This window comes from Dipodomys merriami, unplaced genomic scaffold, assembly GCF_024711535.1.
Source record: "Dipodomys merriami isolate MVZ:Mamm:240054 unplaced genomic scaffold, mDipMer1.0.p SCAF_372, whole genome shotgun sequence".
In the NCBI taxonomy this organism is placed as follows: Eukaryota; Metazoa; Chordata; class Mammalia; order Rodentia; family Heteromyidae; genus Dipodomys; species Dipodomys merriami.
Window position 1 is genome coordinate 657032 of NW_027205293.1, and position 20832 is coordinate 677863.

The 20832-nt window shown below is 37.6% G+C and overlaps 1 protein-coding gene across 1 annotated transcript in view; it reads left to right on the forward strand.

Annotated features, from left to right (window-relative positions):
* Window positions 1–20832, forward strand: part of LOC138804773 (E3 ubiquitin-protein ligase RNF180) — a 134705-nt gene that overhangs the window by 10706 nt on the left and 103167 nt on the right. The window contains exons 2-3 of the mRNA XM_069989204.1: window positions 7308–7442; window positions 9825–9833. Of these exons, the coding sequence (XP_069845305.1) occupies window positions 7308–7442; window positions 9825–9833 (144 nt within the window). The remainder of the gene's footprint in view (window positions 1–7307; window positions 7443–9824; window positions 9834–20832) is intronic.

Below are 20832 nucleotides of genomic sequence, written 5' to 3' on the forward strand. Positions count from 1 at the left end.
CAGGACAGAATAGGCCAGCCATCTGGTCCGCAGAGACCTGGGATGCCTCTGAAAGAAGCAGGAAAACAATATGACTTACTTTGCATTTCTAAAACTTTCCACTCGTAGAGTGGAAAATAAAATCCCTCAATGATTTTGAAGTAGTCCTGAGCCTTGAACTCAGCACTTGTGCACTATCTCTGAACATTTTTGCATAAGGCTAGCACTCTACCACTCGCTCTACATACAGGTCTACTTCTGCCTTTTTTGGTAGTTACCTCCAATGGTCTTTTATTCAGTGGACTTTGTTTCCCAGGCTGGTTTTGGACCATAATCCTCAGATTTCATCCTTCTGAATAGCTAGAATTATAGAATGCCTCAAATTTTAATAAAGTAAAATTTGATAGCTAGCACCATAATTATTGTTTGATCTCATGTTTGTTATTGTTTATAGTATTCATGGAATGATATTTCTTCCTTGGTCTGCAAAGAGAGAACTTTAGGTCAGTTAGAGTATATAAGATAATAGCCTATACCCTACAGAGGATGTAGCTCAAGTATTAGAGCTCTTGCCTAGAATGCTTGAGTCCCTGGGTCCAATCCCATTACCCCACAAACACACACAACTTTAGGAACCTATGGAACAGAGTAGAAAGTACCTTGCAATAAGTGTCAAATTAATATTGCTTTTTCATTAAAATGGATGATGTATTGTATAATGCTTAAGAACTCAGTAATCCCAGGGCAAGGATAAAAGAAATAGAATTAAAGAGTGCAGGAGGTAGCTGGTTGGGGATAAGGCAGTTTGGTTATTGAATATTACTTTATCAAGAGACCTTGGACACTTTACAGGAAATGGGTTTATGGATATGAACACTGATGTGTATACTCAGAACTGTTGAAGTTTGACTTCACTTTACTTAACACCAATAATTACTGAAGAAGATTAAAGTCTCCAAATTTCATGATTTCAATGGTTTTAGTATTCATAGATTAGAAGCTTTTGATGTCACTGCAGCTGCTAACCTTAGAAATATAGAAAGAACCGTGTGTGCAGATGAAGTGTCTGATAAAGACTGAAAACTAATGGAAAATGGATCTTGGATTGATAACCAGCTTTTACTAAATAATACAGTCGACAAAAATATTTTTTGAGGTAAGTAGGGCCCCTAAATTCCACAGGAGTCTAGTTATAACTGTAAAAAGTTACCTTTGTTTCTACTTAACATAGTTTCCTGATGCATTCTTAAATGGTTCAAAAGCAAACTGAGTGTTGTTTTGGAAACTCAGTCATTTACATTTATAGCCCTTTTAACATTTCACAGATCATTGATTAAAGTGCTATCACTGTTTTGCTGTGGCCTGCTTGGATGTGGCTGCTTTATATTCCTTTTTGTGATCACAAATACCAGGAGGATCAGCCTATCAATACCTGTGCTGCTCATCCACAGTTACTATGAATGATATTCCATCCCACTCAATGGTCAAGGGTGCCAAATCCACTTCCACAAAGCGGTGGGGGATTTTTCTAAGATCACCGTGTCCTCCCTAACCATGGGATTCCATCTTACACTGAAAAGAAAGGATTGCTATTTCTTAAATATTTTACAAAAGCAAATTTCCTCATTTCACGGAGACACTTCTAGTGATACAAGCTTTAGGGGATGGCATATGCCACAGTCTAATGGCTGTAAGTATATTGTGGTGCCTACAAGCAAAAATAAAGTAACATACTGGGCAGCAAAAAGGAGGAGAAAGTGAAGAAGGAAAGTAAGGAGGAGAAGGAGGCAGAAGAGAACATATATTGGTAATGGACACATGAGCTCCATATGCCTTGGTCATTTCATTTTTTAATTTTTTTGTTTTATCTGATTCTTTCACAAGTGTTGTTTTTTTTTTTTTGGTCAGATGTGGAGCTTGAACTCAGGGTGCTGTCCCTGAGCTCTTCAGCTCAAGGCTAGCTCTCTACCACTTGACCCATAGCCCCACTTCTGGCTTTTTCTGTTTATGTGGTGCTGAGGAATCAAACCTCAGGGCCTCACGCATGCAAAGCAAGCACTCTACCACTGAGCCACCTTCCCCGCCTGCAAATATTTTTTTTCTTTTGGGAAATTATGACTTTAATATTTTTCTCTTTTATGCTATGCCTTTATGCATAGCTAATACCCAAAAGCACACAAAGTAAAACATGAGCACTCTAATAATATTACAACTGAGAGGATTGCCTTTGAATTGTTTTGGCATGAACTGAATTGTGTCCCCATTTAAAAAATGAAAATATTAAACCCCTCATATTGCTATATTTGGAGATAAAGCTTCAAAGAGATAATGAAGATTAAGTGAGATCCCAGAGATGGGAACCTCCTAGGACTAGTGTCTTTACAAAAAGAGGAAGGCATACCAGAAGAATAAAGGCCCAGGGAAAAGGCCAACGAAGAAGACAACCTTTGAAGGCCAGATGGAGAAGTCTCAGAAATAAACACTAATCTAGGATTTCCAGCTTCCAGAGTGTGAGAAAATAAAATTATGTATCAGGAACCCAGCCTGTGACAATGAATTGTGGTAGCCCATGCACAATCATACTGAATTTTGGTATTGTGAAGTAGGATGCTGCTGTAACGAATACCTAAACATATGAAGTGATATTGTATCAAGGCTGGAAGGATTTTGACATATGTTAGAAAAAACAAAAATACAGATTGTCAAGAAGGAATATGAATGGGAATATGAATGTTAAAGGTAATTCTGGTGAAGTCTTCAGAAGAAATCAGGAATGTACTATGCAACGTTTGGGAGAGAAAGAGCAGTACTTGGTATAAAGAGACAAACTTGACTGACTTATATTCTGTTATTTTGTGAAAGGTAGAATTTAGGAGTATTGACATCAGAAACTTAAATGAGATTTCTAAGCAAAGAGTTGATATGTATAGCTTGGTTTCTCTCTTTCTGCTTATGAGCAGATGTGAAAATGGGAGATAGATTTGTTAAGTGTTAAGCATAAAGGAACACTAAATTAGAATTGGGAAAATCCTTAGCATTCCCACATTACAAAAAAAAAAAATAGAAGCTTTTTCTGAAGAATTTCTCCAGTAAGAAAGTGCACATAATTTAACAAGCCTTCTCAGAAGAACCTAGGAATAGAGACAGGCTTATAACATCAGAGATACAGCCAGATTGGATTAAAAAAGACATGGAAAGAAAGATTCTATCACATCTTTTAAGGTGTCAGCTGCCCCAGAAAGTGATTCAGCAAGGTTTTACCAAGTTCAGAGGGTGAAGCCAGTTGCTCCCTCCGTTTCAGGTTATTCCATCTTTGACCTTTGGGGCAAAGTTGTTTGGAGCCAAGACAGATGACTAACCAGAAGTAGGCAAAGAATGTGAAGTCCCTGTCACAGTGGGCCCACAGGAATTCCACCCAAAGAGGACTACTCTTGAGGTTTTGTGATTTTGTTTTTGTTTGGGGGTCATACATTGCTTCTACTCAGCGATAAGTTAACTTCCATATTATGATATACTGTTTCTCAAGATCACCTTTGTTCCTTCTGTGATCCTTTCAGTAGTTCTCTGGTTGCTACTCAGAGTCCTCATGGTATTAAAACCATGCGGTCTGTACGACCCAAAATTGTTTAGACTCCAAAGTTTCACAGAGTTCAGAAAGCAATCTCAGTTGTTTACTTCTATGATTCTCTCTCTTCCTACAAGCAAAAGTCTTGCATACAATGCTGAATTAGAAATGAATTTGAATTTGCAGCCCACAAATAAGTTCCTTAGATTGTGTAGAGATATAGGTCTCTGAGTATAACTTCTCTGACAGAAGCCATCTCAGTTCTCCTATACGTTAGTCACATTGGACTGTCTCCAGTACCTCTTTCAACCCAGCTACGTATAAACACAGCTATGCATCTTTCCCAGTAGGGTCTTCTTGTCTATTGCAAAATCACTCTATTTGGCTCATCTCTGTAACTGGCCTGAGAAAATTAACATGTAGTATTGGGGAGTGGGGGGAAAGACAGTGTAAGCTGAGCTCTCTGCCATATCTTGTTCTGGGAGCTTTTTCACTCAAGGCTAGAATTCTACCACTTTGAGCCACTTTGGATTTTCTGGTGGTTAATTGGAGATAAGAGTCTCATAGACTTTCCTTCCTAAAGTGGCTTTGAACTTTAATCCTCAGATGTCAGCCTCCTAAGTAGCTAGGATTACAGGCATGAACCACCAGCACCCAGCCATATCTTATTCATTTGGTTTCAGCAATCATTGATGTTTTTGTTTGTTGGTTACTGCTAGGTAGGTACCATGTTTGATGTTGAGACTGTGGAATATGTAAAGTGTGGTCCTTTATAGAAGCTCAGGGTTCATACACAGAGGTAAGTGTGATGCCACATGATGAGTGGCACATGGAGGTGGATTTAAAGTGCTAGGAAACACAGAGGGAATAATTGTGTTTTCCCTGGCAATGACTACAAAAGAAAATTTGGCTTCAGTGTTAAAGGATGAGAACTATTATTTAACAAAAATTCAAGGGAAAGGGAAATGCTATTATAAAAAGAGAATTGAAGATAGAACAACAGAGAAAAATTTTAGTGAAATATGCAAAGACTTGCATAGGAGTATTTATAGTAAAGAACTATTATTTTAGACAGATGAGGAATTGAATTATCATTATTCTCTCTAGAAAATATCACAACGTTGTTATCATGACAAAGTCACCAAAATTACATGGCCAAAAATATGAGTGAAAAGTTAGAAAAGTATACAGTTATGTCAGGACAGTTAATTGATACATATATGGCTATAATTTTGAGTTTGCAAGGTTTTGTGATTAACAAAACTTTCAGATAATGTTAAAATCAATTGTGAATTGTGAGTATAAAATTCACAGTGATATCATACATCTTCTACTCATTTATTTCGATTCCACCAGTTTCATATACTCTTCTGATATGTATTTAGTTCTATGCAATTTTTATTACATGTAGAGACTGATTACCATACTTAGATTCAGAGAAGTTCTATCACAAGGGGCACTCATGTTACTGAAAGAATGTCTTTTGACATAAGAAGGAGCTTAGGCTATATTCTGAAGATTGGTCTTTTTCTGTGTGTGGTCATTAGATCACCTGTAACAGAATCACCTAGTGTGCTTATTAAATAAGCAGACTTTGGAGTCTTACCCCAGAACCATTGAACTAGGATCATGTGATTGTGGCCCAGTGACCTACATCTAAATAAACTCTCCATCTGGTCCTTATACCATATCATTCAGGAGATGACAGATGAAATTTTACTTGTGAGAAAGAACCAAGTATTTGAAGACCCAGGATACATGGAGGTCTGGATCAGTACTATCTAGTAGGATATTATTGTAAAGCTGGCCTGTGCGCTGTCCATGAGCTCTTTTTGCTCAAGGCTAGCACTGAAGCCAACTGCCACTTCTGCTTTTCTGGTGGTTAATTGGAGACATCAGTCTCACAGACTTTCCTGCCTGGGCTGGCTTTGAACCAGTCCTCAGATCTCAGATTACTGAGTAGTTAGGATTATAGGCATGAGCCACCAGTGCCTGGCTGTTGTTACATTTAAAAAAAATCTTATTTTATTGTAAAGATGCTGTACAGAGGGGTTACAGTTACATGAGTAAGGTAATGAGTACATTTCTTGCCGAGCATTGTTACCCCTTCCTTTGTTTTTCTCCTACTATCCCTTCCCCTCCCCCCCACGTTGTAAAGTTCCTGTAGGTTTTCTCAGAGCCATAACTGAATAAATCAATCATCAGTATCAAAGCCGTGATGGAGAGTCACGTAGAGTTGTGCATTTGGTATCTATAAGTTGAAAGTATTGGTTTAGATCCTTGGAACAAGATCAAAACTAATATTTAGATTTAGAAGACACTAATGTGGCAGAGTTGTCACACAGATCAAGTATATTTTTCAGTGACTTTCAATAGCTTCCATAGAAAACTATGGGCTTTTTTTCTTCTATGCAACTTAAGTAGACATGAAAGAATCTAGAGAGGAGCAGGCATCTGGAGATGGGGAATATCCCCATCTGGAGTTTCTGATCTGACCCCTGCCTGATGTTTCTGTTTGGCTGGAGAGAAGAGGATAAAAGAGGTTGAAGAGTATATAGAGTGAGAGAAGGTGAACTGGGAGGATAGGTGCTTCAGCTGTGGAGAGGAATGTAGGATATTTGCATCTGAAGAATCTAGTGATGGGGCTGGGAAGGTGGCTCAGTGGTAGAGCGCTTGCCTTGCATGCACGAGGCCCTGGGTTCGATTCCTCAGCACCACATAAGCAAAAAGAAAAAAGCCAGCATTGTGGCTCAAGTGGTAGAGCGCTAGCCTTGAGCTGAAGAGCTGAGGGACGGCGCCCAGGCCCAGAGTTCAAGCCCCATGACTGGACACCCCCACCCCCCGAAAAAAAAAGAATCTAGTGATGATTGGAGATAGTTTCATTAGAGTGAGCAACTGGGTTTCCATTGTTGTAAACCTGGGCCTATGAGTGGAGAACTGGAGCCTATCTAGTGGAAGATCAGACCTGGATTGACTACGTCAAGGGGTGGGGCTTATTGTCCCTCTCAAGAACAGTTCCTTTAAACTTGGTTATAATCTATGGTCCTTCCTGTTTAGTTGTCACATGCATATCTGTCTTCACCCTAACCACACAATTGGTTACCTTGGCAATTGTTGTTGTTGTTTTTAAGTACACTTTTTCCTACTCCCTTGCTCATCTTAGAATAAATTCCTCAGAGTGGGATTTATATATCACTATTATATTAAGCTTCTGAAGTGGTTCTGATGTGCCAGGGTAGAAAACTACTGATCTATATAGATAGCACAGCTTTCCCCAACTTTGACCCTTCTTCAGCATGTAGTTAACATTCAATAAATGTTGGATGAATGAACAATGAAAGAACAAACAAATGGAGAAATGTGATCAGGATGGAATCAACATTGCCTTCCTTTATGCTGAATAATTACCAGGCAAGTTGTTAAGTGTACTGTAGCTGACTTGGGAATCCTTACATCTTAGTGTAAATACAGCTGATTTTGGATGTATCTTCATACTTTCATTAATGCTTGAGAATATCCATAGCCCTGTCTGGCCTCAGGTTACTGGAAATAGTCTTTCATATGGCTGTGTTGAGAGCAATGAAGACACTCTGAGATGTTGGCTCAAGACACAGACAGTGGTAGTGGTGGGGAGACAGGGAACGCTAGGCACTTCCATGAATGATATTTTTTTCTGTTCAACAAATAGCTACTGCTGTCGTATGGATTTGGGAATAGATTGGACATACTTTAACATTCTAAAACTACTTCCCTGTTTCCACAGATGAAAAGAAGTGAAGAATTTACAACTAAAACACATAATCCACAAGAAAGAAGTATTCTTCGTTGTTGGAAATGTAGAAACTGTATAGCAACTTCTGGTTGCTTCATGAATTATCTTGAGAACCAGGTGATTAAGGTGAGTATCGATATCTTCAGTCTTCACCAGTCTTTTAGTGTAGGAATGCTGTAGGCATGCTATACCACAAACATGCTTTACCCCTTTGTGCTTCCTTGAGCTTCTACCTTATCTGTCACAAGGAAAAATGGTCTAAAATGACATTCAAAAGGCATCTTTGGGGCTATAGGTGTGGTTCAAATGATAGCTCACCAACCTGGCAAGTTAAGAGTCTCATGGAATTTCCTGCCTGGGTTGGCTTCGAGCCATGATCCTCAGATCTCTGCCTCCCGAGTAGCTAGGATTATGGACATGAGGCACAGGTGCCAGACTCACATGGATTTTTTGCATATAGAAAAACAAAACTTTGTGCTAAAGACTTTTAATTAGATATAATTTTGATATGATTTTTATAGAGTAAAAGTTTTATGTACAGCTTGATACTTTTCTCCAGCTGTGATACAACACCAAATGCAGCATTTCCTTCATCTCCACAATTTGTCTTGCCTGTTTTGGGGGTCACACTCTAGTCCTTGGAAACAACTGTTATCCTCATGTCTGTTTCTCTAGACTAGAGCTTCTGGTTCATGTTCTTCATTCAAATGGAATACAAGAGCATGCAATTTTTTTTGTGCTGGGCTTATTTTCCACACAATGTTGGGGGAACATTTTTGTGTTTTGTGTGTATCAGTAGTTACTACATGCTAAGCCCTTTATGAATATAACACAAGCATGTTTTTTTTCCTGAATGACTATATACATTTATTCTGTTACAAATTAGATATGTGTATCCCAGTTTTATGCTATCAGAATTCTTCCAAGTCTTTCTGTGGTTATGTATTCTACCTCTTTTGATATATTCATAGCAATATTTTTTTCTTGAGTCACAGGTCAGATTCTTTTTTTCAGAAGTTTCTGATAGGTTTTCAAAGTGAACATTGACTTCCAGTAATAGAGAGAGAGTTGCAGTTGCTCTACTTCTTTTGCCAGCACGTAGTATTTTCAGTCTTTATGATTTTAGTCATTCAGACAGATGTATAGTAGCAGATCATTTTAAGTTTACTTTGCATTTCCCTGATGATAAATGATGCAGTGTACTTTTTATGTGTTTGTTGATTACATACTCTTTCATAGTCTTTATTTATATTATTACTAATAATAACTATTTGAGGAAGATAATCTATCATCTGTACTTCACAGATAAATTGAGGCACAGAGGGTTAAGTAATTTGCCCAAGTTTTCCATCTGCCAGGCAGTATAGCTTCAGTGGGATTGGACTGTGGGGTTTAGGGCCAAGCTTAACCTTCACAGGAGCTATGATGCCCTTTGTGCTCAGGATATCCTGAACCTCACACACCCACCACACAGAGTGCCTGGCCCTCTTTTTAACTGAAGAGCTCTCACATATTCATTCATTAAGCATAAATCATTCAAGACATTGATGCATTGGGATATGCAATGGAAGAGAATAATACAGAAAAAACAACAACCACCAACACCACAGTTCCAACATCTAGGAGTTTTAAACTGTACTTGAAACTATGCAAACCTATAAAGCCTGATTTTATGAATACTGTACTGTGAATGCCTGCACATTTCAGCCTGGGCTAATGTAATCCAGTAGGGCTATGACACTGCAAAGAAAGAAACCGTGAAAACGCTATGAAAAGAAAACCATCTGCAAGATAGGGAGCCCTTCCTAGATTACGGATATGTTGGCGCTCAGAGCTCAGATTGCAGCTTCTAGAACAATGAGAAAGTAAATTCTGTTGTTGAAGTCATTTGGTCTAGGGGATTTTATTTTAGCAGAAGATTGCACAGGTCCTGCCTGTTAACAGGCAGTGGAAACTGAAGGGTGAACAGAAAAGAGATGATCTCTCCTTGTGAAGTTTCCAGGATATATATTAATATTAAATAGTATATTAATTGACATCATAGGATCATAATTGTCATTACATTATAACCACCAATCTGTTAGAATGATAATAGACATGTTAATAATGTAATATTCAATTCTTGATTGAAATTTAAATATTTATAATATTAATCAATCATAGAACAACTATATATGATCATATTAGTTAATCATGTAAGTAGTCCATTATGTGGCAAAAAAGAAAAGGGTAGGGAACCACACAAATAGCTCATAAGCCTCTCTGTGTAGAGAAGGCTGTTGTGAAGAAATGACCATGCGCAGGAAGCATAATCCCGGAGGTAGAGCATTTCAAGCTTCAGGACCTGAATATCCAAAGGCCCTATAGTGCACTAATGGAGCTAAAAAACATTGTTGTGATTAGCAGGAGTAAGGTTGGCAATGCGTAAGGCTAGATAGGTTGTGGTTTTGTAAAGTCAAATTAAAAACCAAGATTGGACTGGAGGTGTGGCTCTAGGCAGTGAGCAAGCGAGAAAGAGTTAGAGGCCCTGAGTTCAAGTGCTGATACTAACGCCATTGCCATGCACATGTGTGTGCTTGTACACACACACACAGCAACAACAAAAGCAAAACAAAACGCAAAATATGAAAAAGAAGCAAAAAGTTGATACAAGGTATCTGTCTGCTCTCACCCTCACCCCCACCCCAGTTCTAGAGCTTGAATTCAGCCTTTAGCTCTCACCTGGCTTTTTCACTCTAGGCTGGTACTCTACCAATTGAGCTTCATGTCCAGCCTGGCTTTTGCTGATTATTTTACAGATGGAGTCTTTATGACTTTTCTTGCTCGGGCTTACTTTGAACCTAGATCCTCAGATCTCAGCTTCTTCCTGAGTAGCTAGAATTGGTTATAGTGACACTGGCACTTGCTTAAGAATTATGTTTTAAAAATTCATTCTGGCCTTTTAATTTTTTAAACATGTAATTGGTAATGCAAATTCGTTCTTGCTGTATATTTTCCCTTTTTATACCTACAACAGTTAATTACTATATTTGCTTCACTTTTAATTAATTAGCTAAGGAACATCACTTCTTACATTACAAATTCTGTTTTAAGTATCTTTCAAAATATTATATAAAATCAAATCACTAACCTATACTGCCTAGTTAAAAACCTTAAATATCATATAGTCATAAAAATATAACCACCAAGTTTGTAGTTTGAAGGTTAGGTATTATTCTTATGCTACACAGCAACTGAAGCCATTAACCACCCTTACAGAAACGCTAGTGATGCATTAGCGCCGCCTGCTGCTTGAAGAAATTATTTCACTTACAAATAATGTCCCTCTTCCTGAGCGCAGGTTGTGAAGTCAGCTGTTAATTTCTGTATCCTTTTTCCTCCTTTACCCACATATCAGTCTGAGAGTTATTCTTTTTCTCTGATGAAATAAAATTTCAACTTACTGTTTCCAAAGAAGATAACCAGTTATGCCACTTCTCTAAAGGCATTAAATTCCTCAAATTGGGTTGTTTTTCTGTCTCACCATCCATCTGAAAACATGTCCATTAAGGAGGAACAGAAGAAGGAGGGGGAAGAAGAGGAAGAAGAGAGTAAGAAGAAAAAGAGAGGAGGAACAGGATGAGAATGAGGGAAGAGGAGAAGGAGGAGGAGGAGAAGGAAGAAAAAAAATGAGGAGAACAAGGAAGAGGTAGAAGAACAGAAGAAGGAAGAACCAGGTGGAGAGGAGGAAAATGAGAAAATAGAAAGGAGGAAATGGGGGCGGGGGGAGAAGAGGAGAAAGAAACCATGGTTCAAAGTACTGGATACTTTATTTGTTTTGCAGTTGGACATGATTAATTAAACAGTACTCTAAACATTCACACAGTGAAGAGAAAGGAGGATATTCTTAGTAGTGGATCACAAGGGCTCCATACCTATGTGCATATCATCATGTAAAATGATGATATGTATCTGAAATGAACTCCAGAAAATGGAAACAATGTTTTTTACAGTACTGTTTATGGTTTTTTTTCATTTTTATTTTTCTTTGATTTATTCCCTTTTGCCACTGTTTTTTATTTCTGTATTCTTTGTATTGTATATAAGTTTATCTGGCTTAGGGAAGAGTAAAGGAAGCACAGAAACAGTGGGACAAAGGGTGAATCAATTCAGCAGTGATTTTCACTAGTCACTATGTTGGAAATGAACTATACAACTTGAAGGGGAGGCAAATCAGGAGGGGAAAAACTGGGAGAGAAGGCGGGAGGGGATGACATTGTTCAAAAAGAAATATGCTCATTACCTGCCTTATGTAAATGTAACCCCTCTATACATTACCTTCACAATAAAATATGATTTTTTTTTAAAGTTGGGCATCAGTGGCTCATAATCCTAGCTACTCAGGAGGCTAAGATATGAGGATCACAGCCAGCCCAGGAAGGAAATTCTTGAAACTCTTATCTCCAATAAACAACATGAAACAGCCGGAAGTGGCACTTTGAGCAAAAAGAAGCTTAGGAACAGTGTCCGGGCCCAGAGTTCAAGCCCCAGAACTGGCAAAAAATATTAAATAGAAAGTTTAATTTTTATATTTCTAATATCTCAAATTATAACATATTAAAAATAAGTAAGTGAACTAAAAATATGTCCATGAAAACTTATTTTCATGTCCCATGAAAACAGGGGTAGGGGCTAGCTCAATGCTGAAGTCTTGATTATCATGTGTTATTAGGAGTGTGATCTCTTGCACCACAAATAATTTTTTTAATGCTTTGTTTTTTGCACTTAGAGTTTGTATGAGTACTTAAGTAAGTTAAAAGATATAAACAAATTTAATGGTTGATATGTCTCATTTTCCTTGTTAATTTATGTTAGCTATAAGTGGTTTATTTATTATGGTACTAGTACTAAGGCCTGAACTCAGAACCTGGACACTGATCTTTAGCTTTTTTTTTTTTTTTTTTTTTTTTAATTTTTTTATTGTAAAGATTCTATACAGAGGGTTACAGTTACATGAGTGGGGTAATGAGTACACTTCCTCTTGAACATTGTTACCCCCTCCATTGTTTTCTCCCTACCATCCCCTCCCTCCCTCCCTTCCCCAAGGTTCTTTTTTTTTTTTTTTTTTTTTTTTTGATTGTGATTAAGTGATTACTTAATTTCCGGAAATTCACAGTATTGTGGAATAATGATGCTCATTTAAAGTCACACGTTCATTCTAACTTTCCTGGAGCAAATTGTCTATCACAGTCTGTAATATATAACGGTTTTCATATGTTATATACCATACACGTGATCAGCAGCATGGGGATATTTAGTAGTGGTTCAACCAGATGAGTGGGAGTTCTTTGTTTCTTAAGTCCTGTTAGTTTTGTCATATCACCTAACATTTTGGATTTATCATCCGCTTATCAGGGAGACCATGTACTGTTTGTCTCTTCGTTCTTGGCTTACCTCGCTCAACATGATTCCTTCTAGCTCCATCCATTTCCCTGCAAATGCCATTATTTTGTCATTTCTAATGGCTGCATAATATTCCATTGTGTATAGATACCACAATTTTTGGATCCATTCATCTGTGGTGGGGCATCTGGGTTGTTTCCATATCCTAGCTATTGTGAACAGTGCTGCAATAAACATGGAGGTGCACGTGTCCTTGTATATTGGTTCCTGTTGTTCAGGGTAGATGCCTAGAAGTGGTATGACTGGGTCGTAAGGGAGGTCAATCTTTAGCTTTCTAAGGACCCTCCAGACTGCTTTCCAAAGTGGTTGTATGAGTGTACATTCCCACCAGCAGTGTAATAGCGTTCCTCGTTCTCCACATCCCCTCCAGCATTTGTCGTTGGCTGATTTGTGGATGTGGGACATTCTGACTGGGGTAAGGTGGTATCTCAGGGTTGTCTTTATTTGCATTTCCTTCACCACCAGGGATGATGAACATTTCCTCATGTGTTTCTTTGCCATTTTTATTTCTTCATTTGAGAAGTCCCTCTTTAGTTCCCTTGCCCATTTAGTAATTGGTTTGTTAGGTTTGGGAGGGATTAGTTTCTTGAGTTCCCTGTATATACAGGATGTTAACCCCTTGTCTGATATATTGCTGGTAAATATTTTTTCCCAATTAGTTGGTTGTCTTTCTAGCTTGGTTGCGATAGCTTTATCTGTGCAGAAGCTTTTTATTTTAAGGTAGTCCTATTTGTCGAGTCTCTCTCCAATTTGTTGTGACCCTGGGACTCTGTTCAGGAAGTTCCTTCCTGTGCCTATTAGTTCAAGTGTCTCTCCTACTCTGTCCTGCAGTAGTTTCAGAGATTCAGGTTTAATGTTAAGGTCTTTAATCCATTTTGAGTTGATGTTGGTGCATGGTGATAGGCTGGGGTCCACTTTTAGTTTTCTGCATGTGGCTGCCCAGTTTTCCCAGCACCAGCAGTTGAAGAGGCTGTGTTTCTTCCATTGTATGTCTTTGGCTCCTTTGTCGAATATCAGCTGGCTGTAGGCCTGTGGATTTATTTCTGGATCTTCTATTCTGTTCCATTGGTCTTCGGGTCTGTTTTTGTGCCAGTACCATGCTGTCTTTGTTATTATAGCTCTGTAGTAGAGTTTGAAGTTCGGCATGGATAGCCCTCCCATATTGTCTTTATCCCCTAGAATTGTTTTGGCTATTCTAGGTCTTTTGTTGTTCCATATGAATTTTTGGACTGTTTTCTGTATTTCAGAGATGTACGTCATTGGGATTTTAATAGGAATTGCGTTGAATTTGTATATTAGTTTTGGAAGTATTACCATCTTTACTATATTAAGTCGGCCTATCCAGGAGCATGGGAGGTCTTTCCATTTCCTAGTGTCTTCTGCAATTTCTTTCTTTAACTTTTTATAGTTCTCATTAAATAGTTCTTTTACATCTTTGGTTAGGTTAATTCCTAAATATTTTATTTTTCGGGAGGTTATTGTGAATGGGGTTGCTCCCTTTATTTCCCTCTCTTCCTGTACGTTATCAGTGTATAGGAAGGCAACTGATTTTTGTGGGTTTATTTTGTATCCTGCTATTTTGCCAAAGTGATTTATGATTTCTAAGAGTTTGGGGATGGAGTTTTTGGGATCTTGGAGGTATAGTATCATGTCGTCTGCAAAAAGGGATAGTTTAACTTCTTCTTTTCCTATGCGGATCCCTTTAATGTCTTTTTCTTGCCTTATTGCCCTGGCTAAGGGTTCTAGGACTATATTGAAGAGGAGTGGAGACAGTGGGCATCCTTGCCTTGTTCCTGATTTTAGGAGAATTGGTTGTAGCTTTTCCCCATTAAGTATAATATTGGCTATTGGTCTGTCATAAATGGCTTTTATTGTTTTTAGAAATGTTCCTTCTATTCCTATTTTCTCCAGAGCTTTTAGCATGAATGAATGTTGAATTTTGTCAAAGGCCTTTTCTGCATCTGTAGCGATAATCATGTGATTCTTGACCTTGGCTCTGTTGATATGTTGGATTACATTTATTGACTTACGTATGTTAAACCATCCCTGTGTCTCCGGGATGAAGCCTACCTGGTCATAGTGAATTATTTTTTTTATGTGTTTCTGGATTCTGTTAGCTAGAATCTTGTTAAGGATCTTTGCATCTGTGTTTGATCTTTAGCTTTTTGCTCAAGGATGGTTCTCTACCCTTTGAGACACTCTCCCATTTCTGGCCTTTTGATAATTTATTGGAGATAAGAGTCTCATGGATTTTGTTACCTGGGCTGGCTTCAAATCTGACCCTAAAATCTTAGCTTCTTAAGTAGCTAGGATTACAGGTATGAGTCACCAGTGCCTGGCCTTTCTTTCCCTCTTGTTCATGGGTATATAATCTTGAAAAGTCAGAAAAATTCCAATAGGGAAAATGCAACTTTGTTGGTTCCAATTTAATGTATCTATAAGTGACCTTTGAAGAATATCTATTGGTTGGGCAAGGGTATGGCTCAAGTGAAAAGAGCCCTGACTTCAAACTTCATTCCTATAAGAAAGGAAAGAAAAATTCTTGGAGTTGCATAATCTGTACAATTGTCACTTCCTAATGGAAGAGGTGAAGAAGTACGAATATGTTAGTATATCTTCAAAACTCTTATTTATATGTTTATTTTATTTCAGCAGCAAAATACATAAAATTACACTGTCTTTATTGAGTCACCTCTAATACAGTTTCAGGTTTCTTTTGACATTAGATTTTATAGTTCATTTAAATTTTTACAATGGATCTTGCACCCACATAGAAGCAAATTACTGAGAATTAACATTTCTAATGAAAAATGTCTAACAAAACAGAAATAAAGTTAAGTATACTATTAGCAGTACACCATTTGATAGATTGCAAGAGTTAAATGAAAATACTTTGAGAAAACTAAAATGACCAGGAAAAGTAACAATTGTACGGAATAATATAAAAAATAAGTACTTTTCATCCATTCACCATTAATTACTTACTCTATTATATATTAGATATTAATGCATTATGATATGTTTTGTTTCTGATACTATCTTATGATCTGAAGGCCTGAATGTGTGTCCCATTGAGCTTACCAACCATGGGGGTTTGAACTGGGAATTAAAGCAAGAAAGCTTGCTAATTTTCCATTCGAGATTTTTCAGGAGATGAAAGACAATTTCTTTTTTTATTGTGAAAATACTGTATAGAGGGGTTTCAATTACATGGGCAAGATAATGAGTACATTTCTTATCAAGCATTGTAGCCTCCTCCTTTGTTTCCCCTTCCCATCCCTTCCCATCCTCCCCCCGCCACCCACCCAATCCTCCCCGCTCTCCACCCCCCATCAAAGTTATAAAGTTTGTTTTCGACATAACGAATTGTACATCTCATTGTTGCAATGGATCCACCTGTATCCCTATTTAAATGATTTGTTTTTCCCCTTCCCCTCCACAAATTATACTGACATCAAATACAGTGAAAGCGGGGTTATACTGTTGGGGAGGGACATACAAAGCAACAAAGAAATAATTTTATAAATGTGTTAGAAACAATCGCATGAAAGAAAAAAAAACATTTGAATACATATCTTAGGGTTCATTTCCCTAACATCACCCTATCTGACCTTTTCTGCTTGACTCAAACATATACTAGATATTGCAAATAAGGGAAACCATGGGACCTATGTTTCTTTGGGCCTGGCTTACATCACTTAATATAATTTTTTCCAAGCCTTTCCATTTCCTAACAAATGGGGCAATGTCATTCTTTCTGATGGAGGCATAGAATTCCATTGTGTATATATACCACATTTTCTTGATCCATTCATCTACGGAGGGGCATCTGGGTTGGTTCCATATCTTAGCTATAGTAAATAGTGCTGCAATAAACATAGTTGTGCTGGTAGCTTTAGTATGGTCTTGTTTGTGATCCTTTGGGTAAATGCCCAAAAGTGGGATTGCTGGGTCATAGGGGAGCTCTATATGGAGTTTTTTGAGGAAACTCCATACTACTTTCCAAAGTGGTTGAACAAGGTTACACTCCCACCAACAATGCAGTAAGGTTCCCTTCTGTCCACATCCCCTCCAGCATCTGTTGTTTTTAGAGTTCTTGATTTTAGCCATTCTAACTGGAGTGAGGTGGTATCTCGATGTTGTTTTGATTTGCATTTCTTTTATGGCTTGGGAGGTTGAGCATTTCTTCATGTGTCTATTGGCCATCCTTCTTTCCTCTTCAGAGAAGTTTCTCTTTAAGTCTTTATCCCACTTATTTATTGGGCAGTTGTTGATGAAAGACAGTTTCAAGCATGGCAGTTGTTGATGAAAGACAATTTCAAGCATGATATCAGAACCATAAGCCCTAACATGTAGATAAAGTAAAATTATATTTTAATTATTCTGATTAACAGTCTTAATTAGCCTTTGGACATTGCAGAGGACTGGTCCCAGGCTTCCCAATTGTAAATAGCATCTACAGATGTTTGAGTTTCTTATGTAAAACTCGCATAGTATTTTAGCATAATCCACACACATCCTCTTGTATATATTAAATCATCTCTGAATCACTTTAAACATGTAATACAACGTAAATACTATATAAATAATTGTTACCTGGTATTTCTAGGGGTAATATCATTACCTGGGAATAACAACTGCATATGTTCAGTAGAAATGTATTTTTCTATATTTTTAAAAATCTGTATCTTGTTGAAACCAACTATATAGAAGCAAAGAGTAACTTATGTACAAAATAATAATGTACTTAGAAAATATTTTCTCTTCCTGGAAGAATGTTGTCTGTGACTATGTTAGCATTTAAATGCTAACATGAAGTAGACATGTTTAAACTCTGGAATACTTGAAAACCTTTAGAAACAGTTAAAAATTACCTTTTTATTAAAAAGAAAACCACAGACCTGTTTCCATCTTTTGTGTACACTATTCTTTTTTTTTGTTGCTCAGTCATGGGTCTTGAACTCTGGGCCTGGGCACTGTCCCTGAGCTCTTCAGCTCAAGGCTAGCTCTCTACCACTTGAGCCACAGTGCCACTTACGTGTACACTATTCTCAAAGAAAACTTTTTCAAACTTCTTAATTCAGGAAATTGACATTAGAGAGAGCTTTTAGGTTCTCTCCCTCCCCACAAGTCATCCCAACTTATGAATTGAAGAGAAATGCTAGAACTTTAGATATTGGAACCAAAACACAAAATAGGATATTGAAACATTCTTAACTTTATTGTATGCAAGACTCATTATGACTTATTTAGAAGGCAGTCAATCTAGCATATGGAACAAGAGTATACTTTTTGTTGTTGTTGGTCATGGCACTTGAACACAGGGCCTGGGCGCTATCCCTGAGCACTTTTGCTTAAGGTTAGCACTTACCACTTTGAGTCACAATTCTACTTCCTGCTTTCTGGTGGTTAATTGGAGATAAGGGTCTCAAAGACTTACCTGCTCCAGCTGGCTTGGCATCACAATCCTCAGATCTCAGCTTCCTGGGTAGCTAGGATTACAGGTGTGAGCCACCAGTGAGTAGCAGGAGTATAACATTTTACTAAGTGTGCCAGATGACCTGGGGAAACACACCTGAAAGCATTCTCCCAAAGTAGCCCATCACTGTGCTCATGACCTTGATCTGGATTATTTGCTTCATTGCTAATCAAAAGAGATGGTTGCCCGAGTAGTGGTGTTCCTGTGCAAACTCTACAATAATTGGCCTCTGTAGATTTTTTTTAAATTGTCAAGTTGATATACGGAGGGTTATGGTTACATACATAAGGTAATGAGTACATTTCTTTTGAACATTGTTACTCCCTCCCTCATTTTTCTCCCACTTTCCCTCACCTCCAATTGCCCTCTCTCCAAGTTGTAAAGTTAATTTCCAACATAGAGTCTTGTGAATATCACTGTTACTTTGGTTCACCCTTTGTCCTTTGTCTCACCATTTTGTTATTCCTCTTCCTTCCCCAATTCAGATAAATGTATATTCAAGACACAGGACACCAAAATCAAATACAGTGACAGCAGGGGATAAAGCAAAGGAAAAACAAGAAATGAAAGAAAAAAGAACTAACTTCATGCAGTACATTAAAAAAACAACAACAACAAAGAAAAACTTCTTGCTTCCATGTCTTGGACTTCATTTTATTTAGCATCATCTTATATGGCCATATGTACATAGCTATTGTGCTATTGTGATCTCTGCTAGGACTATCCTAGACATATACTAATTATTACAAATGAGGGAAACCATGGAGTTTATGTTTCTTTGGGTCTGGCTATTTCACTTAATATGATTTTTTCCAAGTCTTTCCACACAGATTTCTTAGAATAAAGAAGGCTTAGAAATAGTAACTTCCAAACAAGACTAGAATTTCTCCTTGATGTGGCAAATTTGATAACATTGTATGGGGCTGGAGGTTGAAGGAAAAGGAACTAAGCATGTTGGCTTGTTTCCATGCAGTCTGGTTGCTGCTTGGGGAACAAGTAGAGACCCATTGGGCCTTGGAAGTTCTCTTGCTAAAATTGAAAATGCATTACCTCAGGATTTCTGAAAGAGGAAAAGTAGTTTCTACCCAGAGTGGTTTCAGTCTGTGACTTAAGAGCCCGGCAGTGAAAGGCAGGGCACACTTTGTGTGTTTAAACCCCAAGGGGAGCTGCTACCTCTCAGCCGTCAACCTGAGGGAACTTATTTCCTTTCCTTATGGCTCAGTATTCCTGTCCTTGGGACTGGCTTTGTAACAGTAACTCTGATGGAGTGAGGTGTCTGAATAAGAAAGCATAAGAAAATCAATCAAACCTATTCCTGGAACACAAAGCATAGATTATTGGTCCTTGGCCTGGTTGCATTTCTTTGAAGTCTTTACTCTCTGTTTTTCCTACTTCTTCACTAATTTTTGAAACCTGATTTTATCTGACTTTTTTTTTTCATTTTAACAATATTTAAAACTTGAAAGCTTTAGGAGTTAGGAGCTATCAGCAGATGGTTATGTGTCATAATGTTTATCCTCCCAAAACCTGTACTGTACCCAAAACCCCTCCTGCCTGCTCAGTTTATCAGATTTAAGAAACTGATTTAGGTCCAGCATCCGTACTGACCCTGACCCACTTTGGAGCAATACTGGGGCTTGGAAAAAAGGCCTTACACATTAAAAATTTTTAAATCGTTACTATAAAGGTGATATACAAAGCTGTTATAGTTATGTAAGTCAGTAATGACAACATTTCTTTTAGGGCAATGTCATCCCTTCCCTCACACTCTTTCATAGCTTTTTCACTCAAGGTTGTTATTCAGCCACTTGAGCCATAGATCCACTTCTGGTATTTTGCTGGTTAAGTGGAGATAAAACTCACATGTACCTTTCTGCCCATGCTGGCTTCAAACTGCATTATTCAAATTTCAGCCTCTTGAATAGCTAGGATTACAGATGTAAGTTGGACCATAGTTTTGGCAGAATTACCTAGAGAACCAAATTATGATAAACATTAAGGGGAAAAAATCCAAACAGTTTTTAAGTCTCCATTTGCAATATAATTTAATCTGAATAATTTTTTATTGTACTCTGTGGTACATGTGAATAAATGCTTTTGTTTTTGCATTAGCAAAAATGCAGATAAAATGGTACCATTTGCAAGTGAGTCTTGATCACTTTTCTTGAAGAATATTTTTACTTGTTATTTTTGGTTTTGATAAGTTTTATTAGGGTATAGTTTATAGATAATACAATAGACATTTTGTTGTGTTTAATCAATATATACATATTCAGGTAACTTTACCATTAAAAGCTAAATAACACTTCTCTTTCACACTTTCAAAAAATTATAAAACATATACCTTATTAATATAAATAAATGTACATCATTGTCAGTTGTTGTAGTTACCAGGAAGAGTATGGGTTCCAGCACTTGCTGCAAATGTCCATTTCTTCTAGCTCTTTTCTGCTACCCTACTATGATGTTATTTCTTTCTGACCCAAGTATTATTTTTTTCCGCATGGGAAGAGACAGACTTCAATCAACCAATTGTAGTTTTGCTAGAGCCATTCCCCCACCCATTACTGTTATTATTATTTATTTTATTTTATT